The sequence below is a fragment of the Cucumis melo genome, chromosome 6 (genome assembly GCF_025177605.1).
Source record: "Cucumis melo cultivar AY chromosome 6, USDA_Cmelo_AY_1.0, whole genome shotgun sequence".
Taxonomy (NCBI): domain Eukaryota; kingdom Viridiplantae; phylum Streptophyta; class Magnoliopsida; order Cucurbitales; family Cucurbitaceae; genus Cucumis; species Cucumis melo.
In genome coordinates, this window is record NC_066862.1 from 20,739,158 (window position 1) to 20,752,941 (window position 13,784).

The 13,784-nt window shown below is 33.3% G+C and overlaps 1 protein-coding gene across 1 annotated transcript; it reads left to right on the forward strand.

Annotated features, from left to right (window-relative positions):
• The first annotated feature begins 2,534 nt into the window (after nt 1–2,534).
• LOC103491834 (probable inactive shikimate kinase like 1, chloroplastic) lies at nt 2,535–6,036 on the forward strand. The gene is made up of 10 exons (XM_008451942.3): nt 2,535–2,885; nt 3,359–3,405; nt 3,615–3,669; nt 3,741–3,813; nt 3,914–4,001; nt 4,290–4,372; nt 4,509–4,635; nt 4,970–5,048; nt 5,117–5,181; nt 5,618–6,036. Exons 1-10 carry the CDS (start codon nt 2,648–2,650, stop codon nt 5,684–5,686), a joined length of 924 nt encoding a protein of 307 aa, XP_008450164.1. The 5' UTR covers nt 2,535–2,647; the 3' UTR covers nt 5,687–6,036.
• Nucleotides 6,037–13,784: the final 7,748 nt, after the last annotated feature.

Genomic DNA, 13,784 nt, shown 5'->3' on the forward strand with positions numbered 1-13,784 from the left:
ATTGAATACTATAATATAAAATTCAATGAACTAAAGTCTCGAGGCTATCTTGAGTAAACTTGAACATAATGTAGAGACCTAAACAATGATCAAGTTCGAGTATATAGCCTAAATAGTTTATAGTATATGAATAAAGGTTGGACCTCTTATTCTAGGAACATTGTGGATGCGACCCACTTTGTAGTTAGTACAAATGATGTGATCTTGAATCGTTCATGTTGAGACATGAAAGTGGGGGGTATCTTATGTAAAGAGTTTACATAAGATTGAACCATGAAATATTTTACGTTATAACACCGTTTACTATTTAAAACTGACTATTTCGATTATTGATGATCAAGGTAACTTTATCTTAATCTTAAGCTAACTATGAACTTCTTTTCATATGAGATTATTCTTAAATCTGCATAGGTGAGAGCAACTCACCAACGCTGGCCCAATAAGTCTCTCATTTCAAAGGTAAGACCTGGTGGATAACTGAAGATATAAGGCGCAAGGCGAAATTCACTCCTACCCACTTAAGGTTAGTAGATAGGTTGTTCCCTTAAGGACTAAATTTAAGTTGTGAACAATGGACCCCACCCTCTCATTGGCCTAACAAGGATTCGATTTATAGGTTGTACCTTCAACCAATTGTTCAATAATAGATCAATGGAACTTAAGGAGCAAGATGTAGTCTCGAGGATAAGATGCTATTTTGATCAAACCAAGGTTACAAACAACTTGTAAAGGGTTAACTTACTGATCATAGTTATATTAGATGGACACAAATCACTACTACAAAACTGGCTTTACTTGACACTTTTTACCTATCAAGTATTAGTTTACTTGAAGCTTTTCAATGTCTCAAGTAATCCAGTGTCAATAATAAGGGAGGTTTACTTGACAGTTTTTAAGCGTTAAGTATAAGTATATATGACAGGTAAAAAGCGTCAAATATATAATTATACTTGATAGTTTTTATGCATCAAATAATCTGATGTCAAGAATAAAAAAAAAATCTTTTGACAACTTTCAAGTGTCAAGAATAAATAATTCTTGACACATTTTCAATGTCAAGATTTTTTTTTTCAAATGAAAAATTGTACAATTTGAAATATCCATATAATTATATTGCACACTTGTTTTGAAGTTCATTTGCACACATATAAGTAGAGCCTTTGAGATTACACAAAGTTGCTAAACTACGCATATTAACTGAACAATAGAATCAACACAAACTTTTCGTCAAAGAACTAATATTTTAAAAAATTGCATATATCATTAAACCATACATATAGTGGGTCATTACATACTTACTTACAATAGTCCAAACTTCTACCATATGAAGAAATTGTTTTACCTAGCTCTATGCCTAACATAAAAAATCTTAAAGTTTGTAAAATGTAAATATGTAGAAAAGCTAAGTTTGGTCTATGCTTTGAATTCTTTTGTAACATGCCCTTAATAAGTGTTTTCTTGCACAAGAAATCAAGAATTAAGTCATCTTAATGTACGAAGTTAGTTCTTCAAGCATACTATCTCTTCATTAAGAAAATACGTATATATGCTCACTATAATGTGCAACTATGGTCATGAATGCAAAATAATATATAAATAAACCTTTCAACATAAAAAAGCAGAAGAAGAATGGTAGAAACCAACACAGCGGAGCATAACTTGAGCACATTGTCAAACCATATAAATGAGAAAACAAAAGGAAAATCTGAAATACCTAGTAACTACCAACATATAGCAAGAGTGCAACTACAGCAACAACAGGCACATTACCCAGAAAAAGGTAATATGATCCCAAGAGGAACAAAGAAATCACCTGACACATGAATACAGTGTATAAATAAAAGGACAGGATAATGATCTTATGAAGTCAGAAGTATTTTTTTTTTTTTTGAAAAGAACTATTAACTATTTGTACTTCAAAACAATTGATATGCTGTGACAGTAGGATTGACGCCAGAAAGACAAAGGAAAAGAACAAAATAATAAAACTACAATTGGTAGTAGTTTGCGTACAGGGTGATGGTGCCCATGCATCTTATGTTCAAAAGTTTGAATGAAAAAAATCTTATGTTGGACCTGACCGATTTATGTAGTGAACTCCATGAGCAGAAACTCCATGTATGTACTAATGAGAAGAAAAGAGTAAACAAACAAAATTCTTTAACACTTCAAGAGCTAATAAATTTATATATAATACAAGTTAAACAAGAGACAAAGCTAATAAGTTAATCAAATCCTAATCAAAAACACGTTTGGGAATAAATGATCATTTAAGTACACATAAAATAATGAGCGTAAAACCATAAACATAAAGCCATTATGAATCACATTTAGAACTCTCAAACGAAACTAAAAAAGATAAGCATAATGTAGCTGATTAGAAACTTTTAAATAGTAACAAAGAGATTGTTATATAATCTAATTTCTAGTCTAACAAAATGGCGCTATTATAGTCTTATACAGTGGTTCTTCTGAGTTCCGCCCTAAAAATCGTAAGTGGTAACTGGGTGAAAACATAAAAGGGGATTCTCAACCAACCGCTAACTTACGCATATTTAAAAGAACAATATTTTCGTTGTTCAGCGACCCCCATGGTAAGGATAAAGTGGTTTTGCGTGAGGAGTTTCCTGTCCAGAGAGAGCTTCTCATGGCGATGAATTTGAAAACCACCGTTTCTCCACTAACTGATCTCCAATTCAATATCCACTTGCCAAAATTTGAAGCAATGGCTTTGAATTCGAGCTTTTCCTTGTCCCTCCCGTCTTCTCTTCGTCGTAATCACAGCCTTCCACTTCATATTTGTCCACCATTTATCCAGTCTTCTGCTATTCGGCGCCGCAGATCTCTGCCATCATCTTGCTTAGTTTCAGACGGAACTTCACTCAGTGAGTTCAAGTTTTTTATCCATTTTCCCCTTGGAGTTGCTTTATTATCTCTATGTTCTTTTTCCTCACGAGTTACTGCTATTTGTTTCTCGAGGTGAATTTATCGAAGTGGCTTTTGTATTTTCAATAATGAATTTTGGTTCAGTTCTTTTGGTTTATGGATGAGGTCTTGCTTTCGTCGGAGTCCATTGTGATGGTGCTATTTGCTTGTAAATAAATCATGGATGCAGTATATTTAGAAATCGATTTTGACTGGTGGTACCGAGCCTTAATTAGTTTCATTTGAAGTTGAATGCTGCAGCAAATTTTTGTTCAATTCGGTGAAACACGATTGCCTTATGTTGGAGAGTGGAGTTAAATTGAAATCTAATTCAGCTAATTAAGATCTATTTAAGAGTAAGAATTTGAAGGATTAATTGACTAGTTTCAGTTTCATCTCTCTTTACTCAGTGATTCATGTTGACCTTTGTTAGATGTGGAGGCGAAGGTCACTGTCGATGATCTGTCTCTTGAAGTGAAGGTTAGATGTTTCTGTAGCCTCAAGTTTCCATATTATAGTGAAATGAAAGAATTAAAGAAACGTAGGTTTTAAACCTCAGAAAATCCTTTTGGTACTCATTTTTTGCTGTATTCAAGCTTGAGTTGTGATGGTGCATTTATATTGGTTCTAGTTGGCTTCTTTTTTCTTGTAGCTTGAGTGTTTATTTACACTGTTCAGTTTGAATTCAGAAGAAAGCAATGGATGTGGGTCCTGAATTGAAAGGAACTTCCATCTTTCTCGTGGGTAAGCACTGATCTTCTATTTTGGGGCGATTTACATTCCAACAAACTAATATGAAAAATTTCCACATGAAGGGATCAACAGCTCCATAAAAACTAACTTGGGGAAATTACTGGCTGATGTGTTGAGATACTATTACTTTGACAGGTATTTATAGAGGTACTTTTTCTTCCTTGGTATGTGGTATTATTCTCCTAATTTCTTTGCTAATTCCAAATTTTTGTGTGGGCCGTGCAAATGCATATAGTGATAGTTTAGTTGTGGAAGCTAGCGGTGGTGAGGCTGCTGCCAAACTCTATAAGCAAAGTGATGAAAAGGGTTTTCAGGCGTCTGAGGTAGGTTATGCCAGCTTTGTTACTATTGCTCAGAAGTTATTTAGTCAGAACTGGTAGTTTAGTAGCACCTTATTAACTCCATTTTCTAAGTTCTTTCTTCATCATTGTTTACTTGGTGAATGAGTTTTTTACTTATTCATGATGGAGCCTATGAAAACATTAAGGCTCATGTATCTGAGGACTCTTATTGAACGTCCTCAGCTAATGTTTGACAATATATCTTTTGTTAAATGCGTTCTGTAAATACTTGCAACAGTCACAGTTACCTGACATGCCTTTTTATTACAGACTGAAGTGTTAAAACAACTATCGTCTATGGGTCGACTAGTTGTGTGCGCTGGAAGTGGTGCTGTTCAAAGCTCTACTAATCTGTATGAATGTTCAATTCCCAACTTTTACTGGTTTTGTGTACATGTTCTTCATGGAAAAGTCGCCGCTTAGTTATCTAAGGCAATTTTCAAATATTTTTAATGCTCAAGTTGCTCTTTGATATCATTTTACATGCAGGGCGCTTTTGAGGCATGGCATAACATTGTGGATTGATTTACCCCTACAGATGATAGCAGAGGAATTTGCTGAAGATCGAAGTCAACATCCAGTATTTGATATATCTACTTCTGGATCATATTCGGAGGTAATTAACGGTTTTTGTTGTTGAATTTGAATGTGGTTTTCAACATATTTTTGAACTTCTTTTAACCCCATTTTTGAGAACTATAAACTAGTGGTGTTCTCTAATGTAAGAGTTTATTTTTGCACTTGAAATTGCTATTTACAAATTGATGAATCTGAATAATAATTTCATTTCTTTTCAACAATTTTCTGAAAACAGTTGTTCGAAGATATTTTAAAAGTTCAAAACAAGTCGTAGATTTTCTTTTGTGGTTTCAACTTTCACCTTTCTCGTTGCAATGATCTAACTTCATAGACATCTTTCATTCCTTTTGCTATCCTTGTGTGTAACGTAGGTGCTGGGTCAAATAACTTCCATCTATCAAAAAGTAAAAGATGGCTATGCCACGGCTGATGCATTAATATCACTCCAAAGTATGTGATCCAGATCCTTCCAGTTTTACATGCTTATTCTGGCTTCTTAACACTTCCTTGCCTCACAGAACTAGCGAGCAAGTTAGGATATGACGACTTCAATGCTGTCACAACCGAAGACATGGCAATGGAGGTGTGTATCTTTTCAGTATTTATACTTTTTCACCACTTGTGCCTAGTGGACAAATTTTACCCTCCAATTTTCTATATATAGGTTAAATTACAAGTTTAGTCCACAAACTTTCAAGATTGTGTCTATTTAGTTCTTAAACTTTAAATTGTGTTTGATACTATAGTTTTTCTGATTGAAAGTTAGATATTAAATTGAATTTTATGTCTGTTGAGACTCTTGACATTCAATGTTGTATTTGGTGGGTTAAATAGATCAATGACCTATTGAAAATTCAGAGATGAAATTACTTATTAGACACTTTTTACTAAAGATCAAGTAGAAACGATCTTGAAAGTTTAAAGACTAGCCTGTAATTTCATGATCTTAAAGATTATTTTGGCAAAATCAGTCTTAAAATGTTCAAAGTCCTGATTTATTATATTGGGATGTGTTACAGGCTCTGAAGGAGATAGAAAAACTGACGAGAGTGAAGAAGATGATCGAAGCAGCAGCAAAACCTTTTTAACAAAAAGGAAAAACAATGCAGCTTGTCTTCCATGGTGCCCACATAAAAACAACAATTAAGAGTCCTAAGGGTTGAAAAACCTGATGGGTAGCTCTCTTAGGCCTCTGGAAAGTCGCCATTCTGGTCGGAGCAGTGTAAAATACCCTCTTTCTTCTCTATTGTCGATATTGATATCAGTATTTTAATTTTACGTTTAGATCTTTGATGAAATATGGTTTTGAATTAGGTTATGGATCTTGCTAGTATGCATATTCCCATGTCTTTGGATTAATAGATAGTATTTTTATCATGTCACTGCAAGATTTTTCATTGTATCGATGAAAATAAATGTCAGGCCAAAATTCACAAAATGTCAACTTAATTTATGTCAACGCATTTTTTTTGCATTAGCAAGAACGTCATCGTATCCATGTTGGAAGAATTTCTTGTCAACAAAATTGAGTCTCGTTGAGATAAGTAACTGTTTCCCAACATATTTTGCATTGATGTACAAGTTTTATCGACGGAAGATAAATGTTGTCGGCAGAATATCTTTTTACCAACGGAAAATGTTGTGTTGGTATATAAGTTGTCTTGACAAAAATACACTTTTTTATTGGCATAACCGTTCGTCAAAGTGCAATAAAAAAACATATATTTGCCAACGTCATTTTCGTTGGCACAAGTGATTTATAGTTTTATATATAAATTATAATCGCTAAATAAGCAATTTTTAAGCATTTTTTTCCAATAATACCTAATTAAGCCCGAACAATAATTAATTAACAATTAAATCAATTTAGAAACAAATAGTACAAAAATAAGCTTTTTAATAATAAAACTAATATTCAATTCAGGAATGTAATCGGAGTAGCATATTTACATTTGAAAATTTCTAAGTTTTCACAAATCTCACATACAAAAAGAGCTTACCGTTCCCAAAGTTCATCGTTCTAACTTTTCACAAATCTCTTACCCAAAAAATGGTTTTCATTCTCCTAATAATATTATACACTAACGAATGTGAGTGTGTTCTTGGAAGGAAGAACGAAAGACTGGGTCTTTTGTAAATGGTTGATTTTTTTGTTAATTTCTCAAAAAGAACGAACTATGGGTATTTGTACTAAAACCAAATAATGGTCAAAGTCAACCTAATTATAACAATAAAATAACAACTCACTTAAGATAATAGACGACTGATTACATCACTAACTCAAAATAGATGAGATGTGTTACACCAGAATAAGTAGTCATCTCAATATATTTTTGCAATCTCCAAAAATCAATGTTTGAGAATTCACACGTTTAACTTGAAATAGGAAACACAATACAAGTGACAAAATGACAAAGTAGCAACAAAAATGACAAAGTGGCAACATATAGTGACAAAGTAGCAACAAGTGGCAAAGTAAGAAAATAGCAATAGTTGACAAAGTGACAAACATGTCCTAAGTTCCACGTAATGAACCACCACCACAAACACTACAAAGTGTCCAAAGTCCCACATAATGAATCACCGTTTCAAACTATAAAGAAGCAAAACAAATGCATATAAAGTGACAAAGTGAACTTCTCTTTCTTAAATCGAACTAAAATTTTTTCAAGAGCGAACCATACATAAAAAACAAAAATATAATTTAAACATAGAGATGGATGCATTCATAGTGCACAAAATTTGTAATGTAAAAAGACCATTAGAACACTCATATACCCCCTATCCCACCCTCACCACCACAAAAGCTACAAACGTGTCCTAAGTTCTACATAAGGAACCATCATTTCAAGTGTAAACCATGCGTAAAAAATAAAAAATTTTACTTGAAGCATAGAGATAGATGCAGTAATATTTAAACTGACTATCATAACTATAGGATAGCCACAAAACAAATTAAGTTCCTAACTACATTAAAATGCTCATACTTGGCTACCATAATTGTAGGATAGCCATACAACAACAAAATTAAATTCATAGCTCTATTAACGATAACTCAAAATTCTTATAAAGTGCCTAGTTGTCTAGAAGTCCACCTCCTTGCCTTTGTTGTGCAGCAAGATGTCTCGTGATGTTAGTCAATTGATCTTGGAAACTCGAAATTGTTGACTTCAACATAGCATTTTCCTCCTTTAGTTTGTCACCTCCACTTGAAGCTTTTCATACTTATCCTCAATATTTTTCTCAAACACATAGGCCGATGTACCACATATTTCTACATTGAAAGTGGCCTTCCATCTAAGACCTTTAGTACGGCCTGGACGTTTTTTGAAAACTCGTTTGTAAATAATTGCCTTTGAGGTTGGTTCAAATCCATCTTCTAATGATCTTCTCATCTCCTCTTGCATTGCCAACTACACTTATAATGATTTAGATGTTAAATATTATATACAAAGGTTAGTATAAAATTACAAATGTATCATACAATATAACTTATATATGCTTCTTTGGCCAATGCGCTTAACGACCCATCCTTCTCTGAAAAGTGATTTTTGTAAAGCAACTCTACTTGTCCTACTTCTTCATCCTTATCGATCGTCTATAATTCAATAGAAAAATTGTTCTCTATATGCAATGAGAATGAATAAAATGACAATGAATTGGTTTTCTATCATACCAAGGTTCACAAGCTTCTCTCAATAGGATACATCCAACTATACGTAACTGGATCAACGACCTTTGCTTCGTATGAAAGTAAACAGCAAGATGAACCATTACATAAAAAAAAGTCGGCAGAAAAAGTTTTTCAAACTTACATAATATGAGTATAATATCATATTGCGATTGATCCAAGTCGGTAACACATATTACTTTTTCACATAAATCACGAAAAAACTTACATAACTCCACAATAGGTGTAAACATCCTTTCTTAGATGGGCCCAAACACTAATAGGAATAAGTCATTGGAGTAGAATACACAAGCCATGGGTCTTCAATCCTTATAATTTTCCATCATTCACATTAACACATCGTGATTTGTTTGAGATGAACCCATCAAGAAATTTAATTGATTTTAAAAAACTTACAAAAAGCTATCTTCTCACTTGCAGTGAAAATATATGCATCATGTGGTTTTACAAATTTAGTTCCTTCTTTATAAGTGTAAGTCCTCTCCTATATTCAAACCTTCAAGATCTAAACGAGCATTTGTCATGTCTTTTATTTTTCCATCAATATTCAACAAAGTTTTTATCGCATATATTTTTTTTCAACATACTTGACAGAACTTATGTCATAACATTAGTTTAGACTAGTAAGGTCACTAAAAAAATATACTTTTTTGGTCCAATTAATGGTCCTTTTTCATTTTTTGTCTCGTTTGGATGAATGTTTATTTAGTACTTGAAAGTTTAATGAGTTGACTTGTTCTAGGATCTCATCTTCATTCATCACAACGGGTGGATGTCTACGTTCTAATTTACCATCATGTTGCTTGGTCTGATGCCAACTGTGATTAGATGGAAAGTAACATTGATGACCCATGGAAGATATTTTTTCTCTTATTTTAAACGAACATCTATCTTCTTTACAAGTGGGACATGCTTGGTAACCTTTAGTACTCCATCCTAACAATTTTATGTAAGCAGGAAAGTCATTAATGGTACACAACAAACATGCACGTATTGAAAGAACTCCCTGCTCATGCAACCGTAAGTGCACACACCATAATTCCACAACTCCTTCAACTCTTCAATCAACGGTTGTAAATACACCTCAATTCTTTTCCATGAGACTTTAGTCCATATATAAGTAAAGACATTAAAAAATTAGATTCTTTCATGCATTTCCACGGGGGAAAACTATAAGGAATAAGCACAACGGGTGACATGTTGTATGCAATACTCATATTTCTAAATGGATTATATTCATCTGAAGCTAAGGCTAATGGAACGTTCTTTGGGTCTAAAGAAAATTCAGGAAACATTCTATCAAAATATTTCCACCCTTCAACATCAACTGGATATCACAACACACCATTAGTTTCAACTTGTTTAATGTTACGCCATCACATTTCAAATGCAATGTGTTTTGGCGAAAACAATCGTTTCAACCTCGATATCAATGGAAAATGATATATAATCTTGTTTGGGATCTTTTACCCTTTTCATCTTTTATTTGTATCGAGACTCACCACACATTGGACAACATTGACAACTAGAATATCTTTTTCAAAGTAAAACGCAGTTATACTTGCAAGCATGAATAGAATCATGTCCTAATCCTAAGTCACATAGTTTTCTCTTGGTTTCATAAAAAGAACTAAACATACATGTATCAATTGAAAAGACATTTTTCGAAAAATTTAGGAACATATACAAAGGATTTGTTACTCCAATTATTAACAGTCTTAACATGCATTAATTTCACCAAGAAGTTCAATGAGGAAAATTTAGTACAACTTGGGTATAACGAATTATGCGCTTCATCCATCAACTCCTAAAAAGTGTTTGTAGTATACCTTTGTTCTATGTTCTTATGCATCTCATCTCCAAAGTCTTCTTCATCATCATCATATGCCCCTTCTCTCATCGGTCCTTGCAAATCATTTAAAAGGTTGAACAACTCATTGTCATCATTCTCAGCAGTAGGTTGTTCCCTTAATTCGTCATGTACTAATTCATCATCAACTAAAGGAGCTAAAGGAGCTAAAGGAGTCACGACTCTTTCAAATTGAGTTAAATTTGCCGGTTCTTCATAATAAATCCATTGACTCTATGAATGAGATATTCCATTAACAAATAAATGTTGTTGTACTCCATCTAATGTTTGAGACATTGAATTTTGACAATTTTCACACGGGCATCTTGTTTGTTATTCTCTATTTGCATGACACTTCGCCACTTCCATGAATTGTTCAACTTTATCAATATACTCTTTTGAGAATCTATCTCTAAGCTTAATTCAATCTGTCACACCCCATCTCACACGTGTCCTAACGTGTCACGCGAGACGCGGTATGACTTTGAGAATCTCTGACGCATTAAACAACAAAGAAACTCAACTTAAGGTCCTTAAGTTTTGCTTAATCACCTAATATTTTCCCTTTAAACTTCAAACTCAAACTTAAGGCGATAAACAACCTAACACAAAGACAACTAACTCTTAAACTTTTATAACTTAGGTCATTCATTTACAACACTTAACAAAATTACAAAAACAACACTTAAACTTATGCTAAACGCCTTGGTAGCCTCTTCTCACCTAGCAAGCCTCTCACCCTTTCCTTGCTTGGCCTTAACACTAGATAACCTGAGGAGTAGAACTTAAAAACATAAGTCAAGAGACTTAGTGAGGTTTTAAGAAATCATTTTTGCAAAATACGTTTGTTAACATCATTATCTACATCAAATAGCAATAACATACATTTCACATAAATATGCATTAGTTTATATCCATTCCTTTTGCCAAGATCCTGAATCATTCTCTATGCAAAGATTCATCATCTCACATTTAGACTACTGAGATGACCTTCTCATCACCAGCATCCGAGAATATCCTCATTCGCTTCTTGTTGCCCAGTCCAAAGCGCAATACACATCTTTTATGCATTGTCCCGCTTCATTTCACCATGCACGCTTTTATACATAGCTGCCTTTACTCATTATGTGCACATAACAGTTAGCTCATTGATAGGAAAAAGACTAATGGTTTGAACACCATTTTACAATCATTAGAATCATATAAAACATACTTTAAAACATAGCATGAACTTTTCATATAAATTTCTTTGGAAACATTTACATTGATTAATCATTTCAAAGCAGCAAGACTTTAAAGAAAACCTTTTAAACATAAGAAATACTTTGAAGAAAAACACTCACAAACTTGGAAATTCAGACTTCAATTGCTTCTGTTCTTCTTCTTCTTCTCGCATAGCCCTTCCACAGTAGCTTCAACACTTTACTAAACTCTTTCAAAATTTCAACAACAGACATATGAACCAACTGACTTCAACCCCTATTTATACTAGTCTTAAAATAGATTAGTCATGCATAAACTCTTGTTATCACGTCAACTTCTACTCATAGTAATACACGTGTGAACTTCATGTTTAACTTAATCATGCTTAGCTTAATCTTCTACACGTGTCCCATGAAACATCCTTAAGAAATTTATGAAATTTCCTTACTCCTCTCCTAGTCTTTCAACTTGCAAAAAACTTTAATCGCATACTAACACTTAACCTTCAAAAGTCTTGTCGCATAACCCTTCTCACGAACTAACTCAATCGACAACTTCTTATTGTGTAGTTTGCTCAAAATGCTTTATTTATAACACATCGTTAAATTTTTATCTCTTAACTTAGGTATGGGTCTTACAGAATCTTGTAGTAGTTAGGGCAAAAAGTTAGAAAAACTTCTTTTCATAAAGCTAAGGATACCTTATAAAGGTCCAATAATGGTGCCTAAGTACCAAATTGAAAGTGTTACTTTAACACAAATGCCGACCTAAGATACATTAAAAATGCTTAGAACAATGGAGCACCATTGTTCATTAAAATGATGCCTAAAAGTATGCATTGGGTAATTGGGTTTAGGGTCCAATTCTCATTCATTTCTAAAACAATTACAAGCTTGAACTTTTCGAAACTAATTTGTATATATAGTTCCTCTACTAAATGAGAATGAGATGAAAAGATTGCTAGATAGAAGAGAAGATACACCTAAATTATATTCAAAATATTTCTACTAATTCCAAATCAAAAGAGAAATAATCAAAGATCACCAAAATCGTATTGTATAACAAACAACACCAAGTGCATGCTTGAAATTCAAATTCATCAAAGATTACCATACTCATATTCCGTACAAATCTATGACTGTCATAATTGCCAGATAGTCATACCAATTCACATATATACAATATTTGATTATATAATAAGGTCTAAACACATAAGAATAGAAGAAAACAAAGGGAAATGTAGGTGATTTGGCTAACTTGTGAATAAAGTAACATGAAAGAGCTTTATCCCTGTTTTACTGCATTTTAGTACTTATTTTACAAGATTTATAGGCAAAAGAAGTGAAGCCTAATGATATAACATCTCGGCAAGGAAGACATATCAAACCGATGCATTCAACAAAGAAGCAAGCTAGGCGTTTAGAGCACTAGCAGACAAAATTGGTTGGCATGAAAATCGAAAAAAGGATAAGAGGACAGTTTGCGGCTCCGCTGTAGCTTTTCAGAACATTAATGGTGCATGGCCTCTTGCCAACATCAACTATTTCCTATAAATAGTGCCTCTCACTTAAAAACAGGTGTGCGTAATTTTGGCCGGAGAGAAAACTCACATATCGTCCATCCTCCCTTTCCTTGAGTTTCTAGGTAAGAGCCCAGAACAAGAGAGAGAGAGTTTTTTCCTCTTCAATTTTTCTCCTCATCAATAGCCAAAAATTAGAGCTAAAGAGGATGAGAAATCATACTTTGAGGCATAGCTCTTTCTTCTTCCTTCCATTTTATTTTTATATCGTACTATGTTATACAATGTACTCCATGGCCGAAAGCCCTAAAACTATTTTGTTCAGTACATTGCACCTTTTATTTCATTCTTCTGTATTCTTGTTTCTTCCTTTCCTTGATATGTTTAATTTAATTGTAGTGATAAAATACATTTCAATGCTTAGAAAATCATGATGTTTGTATTTTAAGCTCTATCGAGTTAAATGTGGATGTCAAGAACATTGTATATTTAAAAGAAGAACAATGGTTTTGATTGTAATCATCTGACAAATGAGAACGCATACCTAACTACGCGTTTGGCGAGAAGATTATGGCAATGCATTCTTATCGCCAAGTTCATCATTTACATACATTGCACAAAAGACAGTGTGTGGCAAAAGCACCAAAAGGTTGTCCACCTTAATCAAGGAAAAATAACTTGGAATATTTATAAAATGATTAAATGTAAATCATGGCTTAACTTTGTATATTGGGATCTCGAAAGATGAGCAAGTATGAAAAAGGCGCTAAAAGGCATCTCGCCTTAATTCATAATTAAAGTATGCTTTGTATCGCCTTGAATCATTGAGCACAGGTTATTGCGTTTAGATAATTATACTATTATTCCTTCATTACCATGCCTACAATGAGTCCTTTATTCATCTTCCCTCATCACGTTGTGTCA